Source organism: Notechis scutatus, chromosome 8 (assembly GCF_049901735.1).
Source record: "Notechis scutatus isolate UNSWTSFEM ecotype Mainland chromosome 8, rNotScu1.2, whole genome shotgun sequence".
Lineage (NCBI taxonomy): Eukaryota > Metazoa > Chordata > Lepidosauria > Squamata > Elapidae > Notechis > Notechis scutatus.
Window position 1 is genome coordinate 26,264,125 of NC_142016.1, and position 21,055 is coordinate 26,285,179.

Below are 21,055 nucleotides of genomic sequence, written 5' to 3' on the forward strand. Positions count from 1 at the left end.
TGACCCAAGCCTCCTTCCAAGCAAACAAACACCAAACAGAGATAAAAGCAAAACCTTTTTTAATGCTTCCCTGTGGATTCCATTCATTCACAGTAAAAATGCGATTAAAACTAATTGTCCCAGATAAGAGCAAAAGGCTGCCAAGAACACTAAATTGCAAGGAAATGATCAAAACCAAAAGTCACCAACACAGACCAGGATAGTCAAACTTCCACAAGGGCTGGGAACTTCTTTGCTTCCTGCAAAGAATCCCACCTCCGAGGGCTGGCTTTTATCCCTTAAGGGAGGGGCCATCACCTTGCAGCCTTACTCTCAAGTGGTCCGTGCTGCTGCAGCTGCTCTTTCCTTCGAGCAGCACTGTGCGCATGTGCATTGGGCACAGGCTCCTCGGGAACCTCTTCATCACTGCTGCCAGCCTCCACCATCTCCGAAGGCAGCACTCCACTCTCTGATGATCCTGGCCCCATCCCTGCATCACACGCAGGCCCCTCATTTGAGTCCTCCCTCTCCGAGGCCTCAGCCGTCTACACCTGTTGCCAGTGAACCACAAGGCTCCCGCTGCCCACCTGAAGATCTCCCTTGCAGGTGGGAATAATGGCGATTATTATTTCCCAAAGGCACCTTCAAAACAGCCCCCCCCCTGCTCCCTTCTCCCACCCACCCACACATAAAAAAAACCTAGAAAATACACAACTTGCTTTGAGTGTCTTTAATCTAAATGTCCACTAATCAGAGCACCAGCCGGCCCAACGACAGAAACGAAACGGAGAAAGAGTCTGGAGCATAAGCGAGAGTGGCCAAGCCAAGGCAAGCTATGCAGAAGACATCCAGAAAATGGGCTTTTATACACACACACACACACACACACACACGCCCCTGAAACCAGAAAGCAGAGTCAAAGCAGAAAGGGTTTTGCAAAGCAGGCCCACTCATGAAAAGCGTCAAAGATCCTTAAGTAGCGAGCATTTGCTCCAAGGAAGGTTTCAGAGCCCCTCCCTTCCTTCCTTGCCCTCCCAGCCGATAAATCTGAAATAAGTTGAAAGCCCACTCTTCCTTCCACTTGTCTCCCGCGTTCAGGAGAACTAGCCAACTTCCCTTCCTTCTTCCGCGGTCCCCTCTGACCCAACCACCGTGGAGCTGTCCCTTCCGAATTGTCCGTACGGTTGTCTCGTCGAGTCCCGAAGAGCCGCTCCAGCCCTTCACTTTTCGGCCTTGCCGTTCTCCTTCCTCTTCTCGCCGACGTCCTCCTGGATGATCTCCACCTCCAGCCGGCCGATGTAGAGGGAGATGGCGCAGAGCCAGAAGAGAGCCACGCTCACCACGGCGGCCGAGTTCAAGAGGGCGGCCGAGAAGGAGAGCATCATGGTGCGACGGAGGAGGAGGAGGCTGACGAAGTAGGAGGCGCTGCCGTACGAGACGCAGATCCCGCCGAGGATGAAGAAGCCTGAGGGAGGAAACACGGGCAGAGAAGACAAGAGACACGCCCTTAGCGAGGCTAGGAGGAAAAGGTGGACGGGCCTCTGGCCCCGTTCCGGTTATCCTGGGGATGGGGTGCTCCCAGCCAGGCCACTCCCGGGGCACCCAGGTTGCTCACCGTAGGCCGCTTCCCGCCCCATGTCGCTCTGCATGTAGGAAATCACGCCGATGCCCGTGGCCAGCAGCCCATTCCGAAACCAGGACAGGAAGGCTGAAGGAAAAACAGAAAGGAGGAGGGCACAATCAGCTCTGCATATCCATTCCTCCATCCGGCATATCTGTCTGTATGCCTGTCTTGTCAATCATCTATCAGTCTGTCCATCATTTACCCGTCTTTCATCTAGCCATCTATGCCTGCTCTATCTACCTATTAAACTATCATGTCTGTCTGTCTATCATCTCTCTCTCATCTCTCTCATTTACCTGCCTACCTACTTATCTCTCATCTTTCTCTCATCCATCTATCTACCTACTTATTATCCATCTACCTTTATCCACCTATCATCCATCTATCTACTTACCTACCATCTTTCTCATATCTATCTATCTATCTATCTATCTATCTATCTATCTATCTATCTATCTATCTATCTATCTATCTAATTTATCTAGTGCATTTATTTATCCAACACACCTTCCTCCACCTATTTCTATCTATACCTATATCTATCTATCCATCCATCCATCCATCTCTTAAACTATCTATCTATCATCTATGTCTATGTAACATTATCTATAAAATTTAGGGTGTTCTGGGGCGGGTATTTCAAGAGGCCACACACAGAACCCTGTTTCTTGTTTTTTCCTTTTCATTATTTATTTACTTATTAATTTTATTAAAGTTTTGCTGCCCACCTGGTCACGAGGTTACTCTGGGGGGCATACAATATTCAAAACAATACAAGTACACAGTACGAATAAAACACTATAAATATACAAATTATCCACTACAACTAAAACATGAGGTAGGGAGGAAGTAGGATAAGTGAGCAGATGTAATTCATTGTTTTTTTTAAATAAATCTTGATATCTTGCATTGTCTCAGTACAATGTTTTTTTTATTTAAGTTTTTATTAGACAAACACGATATTTATATGACACGATTAGAGGTTATATTCTACTATCAAATTAACTTAAAAAGTAAAAAAAATTCAACAGGATTCATTGCAATTCAGGGTGCCAATATTACAGGCACTGAATTATTATATTAATATTATGCTATATTATAAAATTTATTATATTAATATATAATATTAAGAAAAAGTTTTGGTTGTATACTAATTTGATCTTAAGCTATTGACCTGCTATCAATTTTTCTATTTTTAATGTGTGTATATATATTTTTATATGCTGATAAAAAGGAGGGGGGGAAAGGCCAACTTTGAGGGACTACAACTCCCATCACGCCCCGCAGGAAAGCAGCTGCAGCAGCCCCACCCAGCTTCCAGGTAAGTGGCCCCGCCCCATGACGTCACCCACCGGCCCCGGCCCCTCCTCCTCACCGGTCTCGTGACTCTTGCGGAGCAGCCAGGCGTCTGCCTTGTCCAGTTCCGAAGCGGGCGGGAGTGGCGCGCCGCGTCCGGAGTTGGGCCTCGCCGGCCTCCGTAGCCACGGCCAGGCCTCTCCCCTTAGCAGCCCGCCGGCTCTCCTGGCCCGCGCCGCGGCCCGTCCCCACCAACCGCCGCCAAACGCCATGGCGAGGAAGAAGCCCAGGAGCCGCTCTGGGGATCGGACACCTCGGTCTCCAGTCGCGTCAGGCGCGGTGGGCGGAACTAGCATTGATAGGCCGCTTGGGCTGTCACTCCGAGCCAGCGCCGCCTCTTTGCGGATTCGAGCGCGCCTTGCTCGAAAAGTCACTGGCTGAGGCTGCTGTTTGTTTAAAAAGAGGCGGGACTGGGCCTTGCCCATCATTTCGTAGCCACCGCCTCCAGCCCTTGCAGTAGAGTCGAGTGGAAATGCATTCTGGTAGATGTAGTTCTTCCTGGAATAGGAGGCCAAAGTTGGAACAAGACTCTCCCAACCCTGACACGCGGGCTGCGTTCACATGTATCTCACTGCAAGGTGTTCCTTAAAGTGCTCCAAGTGAATATCCAGGGCTTCCTGCCCAGAACTGCAAAAAGTGCCACTAATCCAATGGAAAACCATTCTCATTTTTTAGGTCTTCGCATGACAAATGGGGCATTTTCATTAATGGGGGGGGGCTTATTCTCCCCACTTTTGTGCAGGTTGATTATGTGCCAGTAGTGAGTACAGGGACCAGTAACCTAAGTTTCAAGGCCAGCTTTGCAAGTTGTCTCTTTAAATTACAGAGGTCCTGAAACTTGGCAACTTTTAAGGCTTGTGGACTTCAACTCCCAGAGTCCACAAGTCTTAAAAGTTGCCAAGTTTGGGGGCCCCTGTCCTAATGTTTAACTATATACAGAGTCCTCAGCTTAAAAACATTCATTTGGTGACCGAAGTTACAACAGCACAGAAAAAAGTGACTTACTACAGTTGCAGCACCTGATTGAAATTCCACCAGTTGGCAACTGACTCATATTTATGACGGTTGCAGAATCCCGGAGTCCTGTGATCCCGTTGTGACAAAAGTCAACAGGGAAGCCTGATTTGCTTAACATCCATTTTACTAACTTAACTGCAGCAATTCACTTAACCACGGTGACAAAAAAGGCCATAAAATGAAGCAAAACCCCCTTAACAGTCTCATTTAGCAATAGAAATTTTGGGCTGAGGATTGCCTGTAAAACCTTTATTTGATGGAAAGTGGAGTCTCTAATAAAACCTTTAAATGATCATCACAACCTGCCTCTCCTGACTCCTATTTTCCCCACCAAAAAAACCCTGTGAGGTGGTTTGTGTCAACTAAAAAAATATTTCTTTGGCCTTTTTAGTTGCCAGCAGAAAGGAGAGAGGGAAAGCAGTGCATTCTTTAAATGCTTCCGATAATTGCTATGGCAGCAGAAGCTGTTGGCACGCAAGATTATTACTGGAGAGCGTGATTGATGACTCTTGGCTATAGATGTGTCTCATTGGAGAATATACATCGGGGGGGGGGGAAGGCCAGGGTCAAGGGGGAAATGAATGATGTGTCAGTCGGCTTCAACCAGGAATGTCAACCCCTAATAAATCTTTTTTACTCTGAGAGATGTGGCTAGAGACTTATGATTTGAATGGGGGTGCACGTTGGAGCCTTGATAGTTGTGCACTTTTGTTAATGCACAACTGGCTTTCATGCCTAAGGCGGGACTAGAACTCACATCCCTGGTTTCTAAGCCTTCTGTACCCACAAGGAAAATCCACACCTGGGTGAGCGGGTGCATCTTGAGCACACATTGAACTATCTTGTGTCGACTTGCAAAGGATACCACTGCCTGATATGGTGAGATTAGTAGCCGCAGGACATGTAGTCGTATTTCCACCTTCCATTATTACGCATTTATAACTTGCATAGAGTTTTCAGCCAGATTAAAATGCTGTAGAAGTAAAGTTCATTTAATATTGGGGGGGGAAATTACATTAACATTTGGACATTAACATTTGAACCACTATAAGTCCATGTATTTGCCATATGCAAAATAAATAAAATTGAGAGGGGAAATTAATCCCAGGGACTTCTTCCAATTAATTTATTCTTCTGTCCTGGAGGGACATAACAACATCTTAATTTTAAGATTCCTAAAGCCCTGGAGTGGAACTTGTTTATTATACCATGATGCTAACTTTGTTGTTGCAAATGCTAGAATCATCCACCACAGTTTTTAAATGTTTCTTTGTAACAGACTGCAAGCCAAAACACAACCGAAATACTGCATACAAATTAGCAGTAAGTTTTGGTTTTTTGTTCAAAAGCCTCCATTCCCTTCACAGATTGAAACAATAACAATAGAATGCAATTAATAAATACAGGGAAACGTGTTAAACCGAACAAAAACAAAATCCAGATAACGGTCAGCAGTCAGTATTGTCAAAAGAGAACTTGTGCTGGTTGCAAAGATTTAACATTTCTTTTGGAGTGTTTTAAGAGGGGGGGTCCCTTTCAGTGCTCAAAACTTTTTTTCTGCTGTCTCAAAACTTCCAGGTGGAGGAAGGTTGACCCAAAACCAACCCTTGTCCATTTTCACAACCATTGTGGATGGCCCCCCTTTTTTTCCGTGTAGGAGGTTTACACCAGGTTTGGAAGGGATCCCTGCAGGAGGGGCCCTCAATATAATACCGGGGCAAGAATGCCAAGAGGAAGCTTGCCGGGGGTCCCATGCATTGGTGACAGCTGTCCCCCTCCCACCAAGGAGGGATGGGGCTGAATGGGGAGCTGCGCAATCTTCTCCCGCAAAGCTTCAAGCTGCAAATGCCAGTTTCAAATGCACACCACGTAACTCCGGAGAGACCAGCCTCTTCTCGGTAGCCTCCTTCGCGGACGCTTCTGCAAAACAGGGGGGCCCTTCCCCGCCCTCCGCCGCTCCGGGTTTGCTGCAGCAACAGCGGGCATCGCTGCGCCCCAACGAAGAGCGATCCTCCCTTCAGGATTGCGCGTCCTCTCCTTTCTCCTTCTGTTGCTCCTGCAGCCTCCCCGGGGCGAAGAAGCCCATCCTCGTGGCGTGCCCTTCCCGGAGCTGCGCCAGCTGCCTCTGCCCGCGGCGCAGCAGGTACTCGATGAGCAGCACGTCGGTGCGCGGGATGCGGGCCGCCCGGCGGAACTCGGCCTGTACCCGCGGCAGGAAGCCCGGCTTGCCTCGGCAGGCGCGCAGGAACTGCCGGTAGAGGCCGAGCACCTCGCGTTGCAGCCGGCTGTGCCTGGCCATGAAGCCGGAGCAGAGACAGAACCGATCGGCCTTTCCAGCGGCGAGGGGGTCCTGGGCTGCCCAGACGGCGCTGCCTCCTGCGCGGTCGGGACACAGAATCAGCGCCGGGCCCTGGAATAGCCACGCGACGCCCTCTTCCCACGTGCAAACCCGCCCGGGAGCTTCACGTGCTTTAACGCACGTGAAAAGGCTTCCCAAGCGTCCGAACTGCGGGACCGACCCTCCAGGACCCCCCGTCCCACCCGAGGAGGGGAAGGGTGCAGAGACCCTTGCAGCTCCTCCCCCCCACCCCCCCTTTGAGCCCTGCGTGTTCGGCTCACCGACTTGCCGGTGCTGGCGGGGAAGCTGACCCCGCCCACGTGGCCGGATAGAACGTTGAGACTTTTCTCCGCGTTCGACTCGCTTCCCATTGGCGGCCGCTCTGGGGGCGTTGCCAGGCAGCCTCTTAAGGGAGGGGCGGGGTTTCTCAGATGGGCCACTAAGACGAGTGGACTTCGACTCCCGGGACTCCCCAGCCAGGAAAACGGGTCAGGGGAATTCTGGGAGTTGAAGTCCACCTGTTTTAAAGCCGCTAAGATTGCCAGATGCTGGTCCAGGGGAGGGGTCTCCAACCTTGGCCACTTTAAGACTAACTGACTTCCAACTCCCAGAACTCAACTTTTAAGAGTTGTGGACTTCAACTCCCAGAGTTCCTCCTGGGCAAAGCTGGCTGAAGAACTTTGGGAGTTGAAGTCCACAACTCAAAAGTTGCCAAGGTTGGAGACCCCTGGGCTAGGGAACGCATTAGTGCCCCAGAGCAAGGGTCTCCAACCTTGGCAACTTTTAAGCCTGGTGGACTCCAACTCCCAGAATTCCCCAGCCAGCTTTCTGGGAGTTGATATCTGCCAGGCTTAAAGTTGCCAAGGTTGGAGACCCCTGCCCCAGAGGATCTGATGCAAGAAAGGGCAGGGCCGTGGTGGGTGGTCTTGGCCTGACCAGGCCCTGCCTTCAGGGGTCAAGCCTCTTGCCCACAGAGAGCGGTCAGGCGATGAAACCACTATTATCCCTGCCCGTTCTCTGTACACTTGCTATCTGGGTAGAGATGTGGATAAATAAGTGGAAAATAATTTGATGGCACTGGACCAATCAAAAGCATCCATGTTCAGAGGTGGCATTCAGCTGGTTCTGACCGGTTCTGGAGAACCGGGAATGGAAATTTTGAGTAGTTCAGAGAACCGGCCAATCCCACCTCTGACTGGCCCTGCCAACCCCATCTCTTCCCCGCCTCCCATTGAGTCCCAGCTGATCGGCTGGGTCTTCTCTGGTTGCCCTGCACAGGAGAAGGGAGCTGGAAAGCAGGTTAGTGGGATGGGGGAGGGAATGGGGATTTTGCAGTAACCTTCCGTCAACTGCCTGTTTTAGTAGTTGCCATTATAAAAAAAAAAAGGGGGGGGGAGAGGAAATCTGGAAGAGCAGCTGAAAGCGAAAGTACATTCCAACTCTTTATCTTTCAAAGATTGTAACTAAATTACCAGAGCTTTTGCCCCCCCAATATATTTAATTGGAGAACGTGAATGAGGACACCCAGCCCGTGAAGGTGCTCAGCTGGAGAATCTGATTTATGACATACCCGGGGGAGGAAACAGAGTCACAGGGGACTGTAAATGACATGGGCCAGAGTTGGCTTCATACAGGGCAGGGCCAGGATGTCGCCTCTAAGGAATCTTTGGAAGGTTTTTGAAGTTTGGCTCGAGAATCATGATTTCATGAGGGCGATTGGTGGAATCCTGACACCTTCCCCTCCCACTCCCACCAAGCCACATCTACAGAACCGGTAGTAAAAAAAAATTGAATCCCACCACCGCCCATGTTGCTTTAGGTACCCCTTGCAAAAGAAAAAGTCAAATTTCACACACACACACACACATACTCCCCATTTGCCCGTTTTTGCTGGCCTGGAGAGAAAAAAGAAACTCACACCGAAGCACGCTTGTCTGGAATGTATCTGACTCCCCGCCCTCCAAAACTTTTAATTTGTAATGATCACAGAAGCATCTTCCAGCAGCACAAAAACGGAACCACAAAGACCCACAATGAAAAAAAGAAAGAAAGCAAGCATGTTCATCAAAATGATTCGGTTTAGAATTTTGTGTTTTGTTGAAACCAGAGTTGGGTGTGTACATCTTGTGTTCTGAATCCTGCGTCTCAAGTTTCCACTGGCTGCGACGGGAAATTCGGGGAGACGTCACCCTGTATCTCTTTCCCCCAAAGGGGGACTACAATCGAAGCCATTCTGGTTTTCTGCTACTGACCTATGGGGGGTGGGTGGCATGGAGGCGTTGGCATCTTCACTGAACAGAGACAACCAGGGCAAAGGGACAAACAACCAACACATCAAAACACACACAGTCCTTCACTCAAGCCCCTCCCCCCTCGGGATCAGGGCGCAGTGAGACACACTGCGGAAACGACAGCAACCGAGGGGTGGGGGGTGTCTGCCAGCCAGCAGAAGCCCCGGAGATCCTCTCCACGTCTTCCTTCCTCCCGTCCGCCCCCCTCACATTTCATCGTCCAGCCCATAGTCCTCCTCCGGGAAGTCCCCCACGACGATGCACTGGGGCTTCACAAAGGCTCCGTACTTCGGCGGGCACTCAAAATATCGCTTGCCGTTGACACTGTCCAGGAGGAAGGGGAAGGGAAGGAGAAGAGAGGAGAAGGGGAAGGGAGGAAAGAAGAAAGGAAAGAGGAAAGGAAAAGAAAGGAGAAAGGAAAGGAGGGAAGGAAAGGAAAGAAAGAAGGAAAGAGGAAAGGAAAGAAAAAGGAAAGAAAAGAAAGGAAAGGAAAAGGGAAAGGAAAAAGAGAGAGAAAGGAAAGGAAAGAAAGAAAAAGGAAGAAAAAGGAAAGGAAAAGGAAGGAAGGAAAGGAAAGGAAAGAAAAAGGAAAAGGAAAGGAAGGAAAGAAAAAGAAAGGAAAGGAAAGGGGAAAGAGGAAAGAAAAAGGAAGGAAGGAAAGGAAAGGAAAGAAAAGGAAGGAAGGAAAGGAAAGGAAAGAAAAGAAAGGAAAGGAAAGGGGAAGAGGAAAGGAAAAGGAAGAAAGGAAAGGAAAGGGGAAAGAAAAGAAAAAAAGGAAAGGAAGGAAAGGGGAAAGGAAAGAGGAAAGGAAAGAGGAAAGGAAAGAAGGAAAAAAACACCAAATGAGCAAATGGACCAAATGCTGTCAAGTCAAGGCAGCAGATTTGAAAAAAAAAATGTTTTTTTAAAGATTTCGTTTCTATTTGGAAACCGCTTTTGGACTTCGTGCTTGAGGTGGAAAAAATGGATTTGGGGTTTTGCTGACTAGGTAGGCTTGTTGTTATAGAAATGACTAGCAGATATTGTTAAAGGAAAGTAAAAAAAAACAAGGTTTTATGTTATTGCCTTATTCTACTGTGCGAAAAGGAGTTCGAAGTCCATGTTTTTCTTTTTCTTTCCTCCTTTACCTTACACTTTTTCCTCTTCCTCCCCTTCTCCTTCCCCTATTTTCCCATTATTTTCATTTCTGTTTGTATTTCTGTATTTTATATTTTGATAAACTACGGTAATGTTTAATCCCACCAAAAGACACTTTAAGGAGACTGGACAGCCATTAGTCTGCAATGACATTAACCTGCGATGGCTTGAGCAGGGGTTGAACTAGAAGACCTTCAGGGTCCCCCTCCAATTCTTGTTACTCTGTTAAAAGAACTCTGACCTCAGCAGGGGGAGGGAAGCTCTTATCTTTTATATATGTACAGGATTATACGAAGTACGTTTATATCAACATACATTATATTAAACTCTTTTTAAAATAAATAAATACCTGGTTTTTCTTGATTTTTTTCCCCTCCTTTTTTGTATTGGTTTTATTGTTTTGTCTTTTTTTTGTCACTGTTGTTAGCTAGCAGGGGCTGCGTGCCCAAAGATCATCAGCCATATTATACATCATTATTTACATAGATAAACCCATAAAGGTTCTAAAAATGATTAAAACGGCGTGCAAAGCCCGGAGTGCACTGATGCTAAAACAATAGAAATTGGCCTGATTTGCATAAACCTGACATCATTTTTCCTTTGCATTAGAAGTTGAGGGTTTAGCTTTGCTTTCAAACAGGAGGAAGGGATTCTACAGGGGGGTCCTAGCATTCTGCTCCTAAGGGTGGAAACATTCCTTTTTCTCTTGGTCTTCTGCGGGTTCAGCATTCAACACTGTCTCTCAGGGAGACCCAGAGTTAACAGGTTAACAAGAGCTGGGAGGGACCACGGAGGTCTTCTAGATCAGCAGTCGCCAACCGGTGGGAGAAAATTTTGGTGGTCCACAGAGAAATGTCACCCCCAGAGCATCCCCCCCCAAAGCAATGAATCCAGGCTTTGAGGGAAAACAAAGGCTGCGCCGCCCACATGGCCGGCAGGAATCCTCCCCGCCCACTCACTCCTTACCTGCCAAACTTGCCTGCTAAGTTGCTATTTTTCCTTTTTCCGACCATCAACTGTTCTGCTGTGCCGGGAGACTTAGATTAGCTAGGAAGCAGGAAATGGTTGGATTTCTTGCTTTCTAGCTAGTCTTTAGATCTTCGGCTCTGCTTTTAAGCACAGCCGAACCTCCCTTAGGACTGAAGGTTCTATGATTCAGTGCAGACTCACAGCAAGGAAATTTGAGAGACTGAGCTAGCCGATGGCAGACAGATAGATCACTGAATGATTCTGTGAGCAACTCAATATGCCTGCCAGCTTTGCCTGATTTTGGGTAAAAGTTGCTTTTTTTTTTAATAAAAAATTCAATATTTATATAAATATTTATAATATTTACATGCAAGCCATGCCCAGCCAGTCACATGACCACCAAGCCACACCCACAAATTAGGCCACACCCACAGAACCAGTTAGTGGTCCCTGGGATCTAAAATTATGAGTTTGATGGTCCCCGAGGCCCAAAAGGTTGGCGAACCCCTGTTCTAGACCAATCCTATTTCAGGCAAACTTATGTTGGTTTAAGTCTGGGGTCCCCAAACTTGGCAACTTTTTAAGACTTGTGGACTTCAACTCCCAGAATTCCCCAGCAAGGAATTCTGGGAGTTGAAGTCCACAAGTCTTAAAAAGTTGCCAAGTTTGGAGAGCTCTGTGATGTACCTTTGATTAATAAATAAAATAAATAAAAATCCCCTGGACTCTATTTTTCCCAGCCAGGAACTCAGGAAACCCCCCCCCTTCCCAAAAGTGGGGGGCTGTGGACATCCACAAGGCCAACAACGGAACGAAGAGGGAAATTACCTGCCATCGTGTTTTCCCAACGGCTCGTCATACTTGATCCCAACCATGTAACCAGGTTTAAATTCTGTTAAGCCTGTGAAAACCCAAAAGAAGGAGTCGTGAGAAGTGAAGAAGCTTCTTGGATGAGAGGCTAAACGTTTTCAAAGAAAAAATAAAATAAAATATAAATAAAACCAACAAAAGTCCAGCTGCCTTTTGGAAAGCACTTCTGGGACCTGGAAGTCCTACGAATACTCACCCACGTACATGACTGTCCCCCGTTTGCTGGGCTGCCCCGATACCCGCACTTCGCACCTGGCCCCCACGGAAATGGCCTCTGCCAGGGCTTTCTCCTCCACCAGCTTCTGCTCCAACTCGGACTCCTTCCTCGACATTTCCTCCTTGTTGTACTGTCCCAGGTGGCTGCGCTTCATGAAGGAGCGGGCCGTGTCTGTGGGGCAGAGCCAGCGGATGAGCAGAGACGTTTGGGCTTGCCCGGCCTCCAAAAAGGAAACCTCCCTCCGTTGGTTTAGTTTTTAAAAATTCAGTTTACAGAAAAGCATCCCAGTGGGGAAGGAAGAGACCAAAGCAGGGGGCCCCAACCTTGGGAAATTGAAGACTTGTGGACTTCAACTCCCAGAATTCCCCAGCCAGCCAGTCGTGTCTGTTTCTTTTTCTCCTCTCCCGCAAAGAGAAGAGATTGCAGAGGAAGGGATCGCAAGAGAGCAAGCTCTGCTGGTGCTGGGGGATTCTGGGAGTTGAAGTCCACATGCCTTAAAGTGGCCAAGTTTGGAGACCTCTGGTGCAAGAGGACCATCCTTTTCAATGCTTTCTGTTCCCTCCAGCAGGGTAGAAGACAAGCCAAATAGGTAGGTAGGTAGGTAGGGGTGTGTGTCTGTGTGTGTGTGTGTGTGTGTATGTGTATATATATATATATATATGTATATATATGTATGTATGTGTATATATATATATATATATATATATATATACATACATACATACATACATACATACATATATATACACACACACACATACATTCATATAGATTAGATATATAAAATTACATGGAATACATATATATATACATATACGAGATACATAAATACATTTTTATGTATGTATTATCAACATCTCTATTTTTATGTATATTGGGGAATTGATATATACTGGAGAGAGAGAGAGAGAGAGTTGTATATATATAAAATCCTATTTTTATTCTTAAGAAATAAATTTCTCTCAATGAAGGAGAAATGAGGTCGGTTTCAAGGCCGAGAGGATTTCCCTCCCACCCCATATTTCCATTTCATCCAGAGATTCCAATGCTGGTCCAGGAATTCTGGGAGTTGAAGTCCACAAGTTGTAAAGTTGCACCGTTGGGGAGACCCCAGCTCTAAACCCCATTTCTGGGATAAAATAGCATTTGCTGCTCCAACCTCCCACATGGGGGGGGGACATGACTTCTGGTTCTTACCTGTTCGCTTCTCGTATTCAGTATCCGAAATCTGGAACTTCTCCACCTTGGAGACGTCTTCGTATTCCCCGATCGTTGCCCCGCTTCGGTCTATCACCTACAGGGCGAAAGAAGGCGTCCACTTTGTGTCAGTGGTGGGTTCCAGTCCCCAGAAGCAGAGCTGAATGTTGTTCAACTCACTCAGGGGTCCCTCAAGTGGGCAACTTCAAGACTTGCAGACTTCAACTCCCAGAAGTCATAGTTGGCTGGGGAATTCTGGGAGTTGAAGTCCACCTGTGTTAAAGGTGCCACGTTTGGAGACCCCCGTTCAGGGATACCCGAGAGAATTTAAAAAGAAAAGTTCTTTGCAACAGGGGAAGCCCCAAGGAAAGAACTCGAATGCAGGTAGACTGTGATGACCCAAAGGGGCGTGGCACAAAGGCAACACAGTCCAATAAGCAAGAAGAGTCCCTTTAATACCTCCAACTTGGCCCCCAATGTCCAGGTTACCTTCGGCTGGAGAAAAAACTCTCCCAGGAACAGCCTTTAAGTGGAGGAAATTCAGTCCGAAAACAAAGTACATACAAACTGTAACTAAAAATCCACACAAACCACACTGCAGTAATTAACTTGACAGGGCAGGAGAAGGAATTGCAGACTTGAAAGACCAACAAACACACACAGTTGGGAAGACGCCAGGAACACAGATCAGCCTCCACGATACCAGATAATTCAGGATTTGTTCCCAACAAGTTGCTGTGCGCAGCTTCCCTTTTTAAACCCTGTGTTCCAAGCTGCAGCTAATAAAGGGAATCAGGGCCCTTTCCTCCCCCATAAGCCACGCGACCCACGTTGCTTCCTTCTCCATTCCTCCCTGCGTACCCTAAGATGAAGAGGGGGTGGGCCTGGCTCTTCCTCCAAACTGCCTCTCCCTTGTTCTACCTCTCCCCTGCTCTGCCCAGCCAGACTTTGCCCTTCCCCAGTTTCCTCCACAGCCAACGGAGCCACTCTCCCACTCAGTCAGCTGCTCGGCCTCCCCCTCAGAATCAGATTCCGACAGGGGCATGACACACACTTACATGGATTCGGTGTCCATCGTCAACCGGGTAAGAGCCCAGCAAGGCCTCATCGCGGTCCAGCTTCATCACAAACTTATCATCCGGGGTGTAGAGTTCCAGTTCCATGCACGAGGCTGGGCTCCCGACAACAAGTTCCAGCTTGCACTACCAAGAGAGGAGAAAGCCTGTCAGGAGGAGGAATATTCCTCACAGATACAGGCGGTCCTCGACGTACGACCATGACTGAGCCCAACATTTCCACTGCCGCTGAGCGTGAGATGGCCATTCAGTGAGTTTTGCCCCATTCGACAGCCTTTCTTGCCACTGTTGTTAAGGGAAATCCTTGCAGTTATGTGAATCATGGTCATTAAGCAAATCTGCCTTTCCCATTTGACTTTGCTTTTCAGAAGGTCACACAAAAGGGGGATCACGGGACATTGCAACAGTCATAAATATGAGTTGGTGGCCAGGCGTCTGAAATTTGGGGCTAGCCTACTGCTGTGCCAGAATGGTTTTTTCTTCATCCTGATTGGTTGGGAGTCTTGGTCTGTGTTTATTGGTCTTGGAGTTTGCTGTGTTCTGCTTGATTGGTGTTTCTAATATCTTCTGTCTGTTTTGTGGCTTTTTTTTTGTCTTGATTGGCTGGCAACATTGTGTTCCTGTATTGGAGGCTTTTAGTGCAGCTTGGCTCCGAGTAAATGGACGGCTATCATTTGTTAGGAAGCTAGATTTCATCTGGGTGCCTGGTTGGGGTGTGTTTGAGCTGGAGGTATCGGGGGGATCTGTTTGTACCCAGGTGTTTGCCTGGCTTGTGGTGTGGAGATTTTTTTGTTTGTGAGTGCAGGATTCCGTGTTTTAACGGCTTGGGTAATGGGTTGTGTGATGGGCTGTTAAAACACGAGAGACTAATGGAAAAAAGATCACTACAAAACAAATGACCTAGGAGATCACAGCACAAGATCCAGGATATCTCCACAACAAAACTCACAAGGCCATCACACAGCCCATTACACCAACATCAACTCCATCAACCAATCAAGAGGCAGCAGTGCAGCCAAGCAGCCCAGCACACCAGCCCCCACCCCCACAGTATTTATAGAGAGACGGCAGCTCCGATCATACACTGCTTGCACTGGCATGAAGCCGAAAGCACCAGCCTGAGGATGGTGAGTGGGACCTCACTGAAACGTCGCCAAGATACTCTTAATATTACACGGGAAAAGACCCGAACACACCTAGACATACATACATTTTATATATATATATATATATATACACACACACACACACATACATATATATATATACATACATACATACATTATATATACATACATACACACACACATATATATATACATACACACACACACACACACACACACACACATATACATATACATACACACACACATATTTGTTTTCTTAAGTTTTCATGAGTACTTACATGTATGGCATTCAGCTTTGTTCGGGTATTTTCCCACATCATTATAGTTGTGCTTTTAAAGTTGTAGCAACGTTTCAGCAGAATCTCATCTGCCATCATCAGGCTTCTGATGATGGCAGATGAGATTGATGATGATGGCATTGATGATGGCAGATGAGATTCTGCCTAAACGAAACGTTGCTACAACTTTAAAAGCACAACTATAATGACGTGGGAAAATACCCAACAAAGCTGAATACCATACATACATACATACATACATACATACATACACACACACACACACACACACACACACACACACACACATACTGGGGAGAGGAAACAAAAGTCAGCACTTGGCACAGATCCATAAACTGGAGCCATGCAAAGAGGGCACAAGGCTGAGTGACAGATTTACCCAGCCGGGCACGAATGCCAGCTGCCAGACTGCAGTTAATCCCTGCCTGGCTGCACAATGCACAGACGATGCTGTTCTGTTGATCAGCGGCCCATCTGGAGGGTTGCAGCACAAAAGAGAGGGGGGAAAAGCACCTGGAAAATCCACGGAGCCTCTCCTTTCTCTGAGGCTGCTACCTGAAGGAGCCAGGTTCGGCAGCAGGTGCCCAGGTGGCCAAAAACAGCCGCTTTGCCTGCCAAAACCAGGCAGAGGATCAAAGAGTGCCATCTGTGGAGAACCTTCTGTGTGTGTGTGTGTGTGTGTGTGTGTGTGAGCGCCATGCCTTGATAACAATCGGGATGATCAGGAGCGCACAATCTGCGCTTCCAAATGTGCTGTGATGCACAACCTCCAGGGAAGGGATTCTGCCTAGGCATGGGCATTTTTCACCCCTCCCCAAAAATGGGTGTTGGCATTTTTAGGGTGCTTTTCATCCTCGGATCAAAACCAGCACACACACACACACCACTGCAGTTTGGCTGCCATGATGTTGGCAGCAAAGCGGTACAGGGATGGCTCTGCCGTCCGCTGGTCCCCGAAATGCAGCACCGGGTCTGCGGCAACAGATGATGTTGGCACACGAGAAGCCCCTTGAAATTTACGGCGGGGGGCTCGGCTGTGTTTTAAAACCTTTGGAATTAATGCTTTAATAATAAAGTGTCCCTTTATTTAGCTGTTGTCACTGCAGTCTATGGAAACCAGAAGCAGCCAGTGGGCGCCTGTCTCTTAGAATCCCAGTGTATATGAATGGAAAGGGATCTTAGAGGTCATCTAACCCCATCTCTGTTCAGGATCCCTGAAACTATCAGAGGAGATGGCGGAAGCGAGCGGGAGAAAGATATAAATTCTGATGGGGCCACGAGTCTCATTCCTTCAGCCGTGGTGGGTTCTTCCTTAGGGAGGCTCCCTTAACTGGGATGGGGCCTTATGTGCAGCAATTTAAAAAAACAAAACCCATTCAAGCACATTCTAGATCTGGGAGGCCTGTAGATCCCATCATCCCCAGATGACAGTGACCTTCTGGATCAAGACCTCCAAAGGGTACCTGCACCCCACACATGCATGTATTAAGATAGGTAGGAAGGTAGGCAGGGAGACCAATGATACATGATAAATACATGATAGATGATACTAAAAGGAGGGATGGATAAACAGATTTATTTATTTAATGAATTTATATTGCCTCCTATTTGCCCATGATGATGATAGGGGTGTGTGCGCATCTGTCTACACAAACAGATATACATACACACATGTATACTTGTATGAGTATTTGTATGTATACACACTTGTATAAACATATTTATTAAATTTATATTTTATATACAAGTTATATGTGTGTGTGTGTGAATATATAGTGTGTGTGAATATATATAGTGTGTGTGAATATATATATATATATATATATATATATATATATATATATATATATATATATATATATATATATATATATATAGTGTCTGTCTGTCTGTCTGTCTATCTATGTATCTATCATCTATCATCTATCTATCTATCTATCTATCTATCTATCTATCTATCTATCTATCATCTATCATCTATCATCTATCTATCATCTATCTATCTATCTATCTATCTATCTATCTTTGGTTATTCGGTCCGTTTCTCCCGTAAAATTGGAAGTATCTAGGCGACGTTTCGATGAAGTCTCATTCATCATCTTCAGGTTGTGTCTTTGGCTTTGTGCTTCTCGGAGTAAAGTCACCGAAGACACAAGCCTGAAGATGATGAATGAGACTTCATCGAAACGATCGCCTAGATACTTCCAATTTTACGCGGGAGAAAACCCGAATAACCAAAGATCCACATACAAATACCCGCGAAAACCTCAGAAAACAAATATGTGTGTGTGTGTGTGTGTGTGTGTGTGTGTGTGTGTGTGTGTATTCACACAATGATGTATAATTATATATATAAAATAAATATAATTATATAATAATGTTCTAACTGAGGATAAATCTACTGGTGAATGAAGCCCTGTATGTGTTTTAGGAGCGAAGGCCGAGGTTCCATCCCCCTTTCGCTTTTTTGCCTTGCAGAATATTCACAATTATAGGACCGTTTTTGATGCTGATTCAGCAGCCTGAAACCCCCCCCAACACAACAGCCCTGCCAGGTGGGCTTGGCAGGAAGAGAGGGAGGGGGAGGGGCGCAGACTGCAGCCCTCCGCCCCTAATAACACTCCCCCCCCCCCCGCCAGAACCTCCATGGGGCATTTAGGGCACCTGGACTCCCACACCCCTAAGCCACGCCGGCAGAGCCCCATGGGGGTGGGGGGGAGAAGGGGGTGACACGCGCCAGCAGGGGGCCCGTGCCGATAGCCGCTGGGGCGGATGGTTGTGGTAGTCCTCCAGCACCCCCGCCTCAGAGCCCCCGGCGCCACGGACTCCCTCTTCCATCGGGCTGGGGATGATGGGCGTGGGTGGCCGCCCTCCGGCCTACCTTGAACTCGGCGATGGTGAGGCCCCGGGCATATCTCTTCAGGGCGCGGAAGGAGTTGAGGCTGCTGCTGATGGAGACCGACACCACCGCGGGGGTCCCGGTCACGCTCATCCCGGCCGCCGCCTCCGTCGCTTCTCCCGGTACCGCCACACCTCAGGCCCCTTCACGGGTCGCTCCCTCCGGTCAGCCAATCAGCGCCCCGCCGCTCGCCCCGCTGGCCAATCCCCGCCCCGCTCGCCGCGCCCGCCCCGCCTCCGCCCGCGGTCCTGCGCGTCTCGGCCTTTTCTTTTCTCCTGCGGAGTTTCTGCCCTCGGCCGTCCTTGAAGCCCGGACAGGGAAGCCCGCCAATAGGAAGCCGCGAGGCAACTCGCGGGAGAGGAAACGGCCAATGAGGAGGCGCGGTGGAGAGAGGCGAGCGAGGCCGAAGCCGGGCGGCTGACGGAGAAAAGGGCAGGATTTCCCTGGCGGCTGAGGACAGAAAGCTGCGGTTGCAACTGCGCGGTGCTTTTGTGGTGGTCGTGCAAGTGGGGCGGGGGTCCCGGGGCATCCTTGCACCGAAAGAAGGGCTCCAAATTTGGTCCTGGAAAAAGAAAAATCCCGGTTTTGACGCTGGCGCGGATTGTCTTCTCTATGCAGAATGACTGGGGAGCATGGGACTTGCAGTGCAACGCCTGTCGGGGGTTCTAGCCTAGGCAAGGAAGCCAGGGGGTTCACTTCAGGGCCCTGACCCTTTGCAAAGTATGCACCCCAGTTTAGTTCCCCCATTGGACAGAGGCGCATCAATCACACCCATCACTGTGAAAAGCAAAGTTATGCACGGGGAAATAAAAAGGTTGCATAACCTTGGCGACTTTTGACTTGTGGACTTCAACTCCCAGAATCCCCCAGCCTTAGTCCCTTCCAGCTTTAAGAGTTGATGATACTATGAAATGTGCCTTTGAGAAATAAATAAATAAAACACATACATGGAAAGCAAACTCCTTAGTGCAGGGGTCCCCAACCTTGGCAACTTTAAGACTTGTGGACTCCAACTCCCAGAATTCTCCAGCCATTTCCACGGCAAGTCCTTCACCAAATAGCAGGCCACTAAGCTGTATGAGAACCAGGAGATTCACCAGCCATTTCAGGTTGGGGTCGGGTCCCATCAGCTTCTTTACCTCAGGATACTTAGCTGTGGTTGTGGGAAGACATTAGTCAGTAGGGCTATGGATAGGGGCCCCTAGAGTCTCTAGTAGGGTCACGTAGGAGGAACTCCACTGATACAAGAGAACTTGCTTCTCAATGAACACATCTAGGATTCTGGGTATTCTCTGAGGTTGGTGTTCGTCTTGCAGACGTTTGATGACTCAACTTAGTAGCATCATCAGTGCTAGAAGGGACAGAGAGCCAACCTCACTCCCTTCTAGCACTGATGATGTTACCTGGTTGGATCATGAAACATCTACAAGAAAACCACCAATTCCAGAGAGCTCTAAGGACCCTTACACTCTCCTCCTCCTCCTCCCTTCTATCCTAGCACTGAGGATGTTACCAAGTTTGGTCATAAAATGTCTGCAAGAAAGCTCAGAGACCACCAAGGACCCCACACCAAAGAATCCCACAAACTTCACGAAGGTTATTTTGGTATGGACACCCATACTCTGGTGTCTTTTCCTTTTTGTCCATGAGATCTGTCCTTGCTTCTGTTTCTCCTGTCCTGTTCTCAGTTCTGGACTCTTGCTCTCCTCAAGATCTCAACCGACCACATCAGCCGAATCCGCGCCCTGCAAACTCGCCCAGGATAATGTGGGGTAGATCTGTGTAGGGCCACTCAAAAGTCATTTCGGCTTCTGGCGCTCCCCGTGGAAGATCCCTCTCAGCCAAGACATTGTCCCAGGTTGAAGGTGCTCTCCTGTTGATCCGGAACCTTCCCCAAAGGCTCTATAAACCCTCCTGATTGGGGAAATGGATGGGGTGCTCCACCTCCTTGGCCAAAATACCTGCTTAACTTGTCTCCTGCCACCAGGTCCAAATTCCTAGCGGTGCATGGAAGATGGTTGAGAGGAGAAGCTAAATGTTCTCTTGCTGGCATTTGGCTGGTTGACTCCGCTGTAAAAAGAGATGTGCAGATTGTTTCCCGGAATTGTGGGCGCTCCATCCCCAGAGGCTTTCAAGAAAAGATTGGACAACTCATTTGTCTGGGATGGTACAGGTAGTCCTTGACTTGCGACCGCAATCAAGCCCCATATTTTTCTTTGTCGCTAAGCAAGACAGTAGTGAGGTGAATTTTGCCCCTTTCTTTGTGACAATTTTGACCTCATGCCCATGGGGATGCCGCAATGGTTGTGTCACAGCCATTGTGACTTCACAGTCACTAAATGAATGGCCACAACTCGAGGATTACCTCTACAGTGATCCTGACAAGTTAATTCATGCTTAATGGCTGCTGGGACTATAAGTCACTGCAGGGGGTACTGTAAGTCATGGGGTCCATACAGAGCTCATAACCTGAGCTAGGACATAGACAGAGACACACAAACACCCTTTGGCCAAACAATAGAATTCTTTATTGGCCAAGTGTGATTGGACACACAAGGAATTTGTCTTGGTGCAAGTGCTCTCAGTATAAAAGAAAAGATACATTCGTCAGGAGTTGAGAATCATATTGTACAACACTTAATGATAGTCATAGGGT

The 21,055-nt window shown here is 47.9% G+C and overlaps 3 protein-coding genes across 3 annotated transcripts; all 3 read right to left on the reverse strand.

Moving 5' to 3' along the window:
- Positions 1-42: 42 nt before the first annotated feature.
- Positions 43-3,357, reverse strand: TMEM160 (transmembrane protein 160). Its single transcript, XM_026689074.2, has 3 exons — positions 2,979-3,357; positions 1,595-1,687; positions 43-1,444 (listed from the first exon to the last, which is right to left on the reverse strand). The coding sequence occupies exons 1-3, from the start codon at positions 3,253-3,255 to the stop codon at positions 1,200-1,202; spliced, it is 615 nt and encodes a 204-aa protein (XP_026544859.2). The 5' UTR covers positions 3,256-3,357; the 3' UTR covers positions 43-1,199.
- A 1,590-nt stretch (positions 3,358-4,947) lies between these two features.
- SDHAF1 (succinate dehydrogenase complex assembly factor 1) lies at positions 4,948-6,680 on the reverse strand. Its single transcript, XM_026689075.2, has 2 exons — positions 6,596-6,680; positions 4,948-6,352 (listed from the first exon to the last, which is right to left on the reverse strand). The coding sequence occupies exon 2, from the start codon at positions 6,273-6,275 to the stop codon at positions 5,994-5,996; it is 282 nt and encodes a 93-aa protein (XP_026544860.1). The 5' UTR covers positions 6,276-6,352; positions 6,596-6,680; the 3' UTR covers positions 4,948-5,993.
- A 1,564-nt stretch (positions 6,681-8,244) lies between these two features.
- Positions 8,245-19,199, reverse strand: TBCB (tubulin folding cofactor B). The gene is made up of 6 exons (XM_026689073.2): positions 18,382-19,199; positions 14,054-14,197; positions 12,996-13,092; positions 11,778-11,969; positions 11,540-11,612; positions 8,245-8,929 (listed from the first exon to the last, which is right to left on the reverse strand). Exons 1-6 carry the CDS (start codon positions 18,490-18,492, stop codon positions 8,812-8,814), a joined length of 735 nt encoding a protein of 244 aa, XP_026544858.1. The 5' UTR covers positions 18,493-19,199; the 3' UTR covers positions 8,245-8,811.
- Positions 19,200-21,055: the final 1,856 nt, after the last annotated feature.

Excerpts from the sequence above, each read along its gene's own strand:
- TMEM160 (XM_026689074.2), bottom strand. The coding sequence starts at position 3,255 with ATGCTAGTTCCGCCCACCGCGCCTGACGCGACTGGAGACCGAGGTGTC. Across the intron at positions 1,688-2,978 it reads CCGCAAGAGTCACGAGACCG|CCTTCCTGTCCTGGTTTCGG; the intron begins GTGAGGAGGAGG and ends TTTTTCCTTCAG. Across the intron at positions 1,445-1,594 it reads GGGGCGGGAAGCGGCCTACG|GCTTCTTCATCCTCGGCGGG; the intron begins GTGAGCAACCTG and ends TTCCTCCCTCAG.
- SDHAF1 (XM_026689075.2), bottom strand. The coding sequence starts at position 6,275 with ATGGCCAGGCACAGCCGGCTGCAACGCGAGGTGCTCGGCCTCTACCGG.
- TBCB (XM_026689073.2), bottom strand. The coding sequence starts at position 18,492 with ATGAGCGTGACCGGGACCCCCGCGGTGGTGTCGGTCTCCATCAGCAGC. Across the intron at positions 11,970-12,995 it reads TGAATACGAGAAGCGAACAG|ACACGGCCCGCTCCTTCATG; the intron begins GTAAGAACCAGA and ends TCTGCCCCACAG. Across the intron at positions 8,930-11,539 it reads TTGGGAAAACACGATGGCAG|TGTCAACGGCAAGCGATATT; the intron begins GTAATTTCCCTC and ends CCTCCTGGACAG.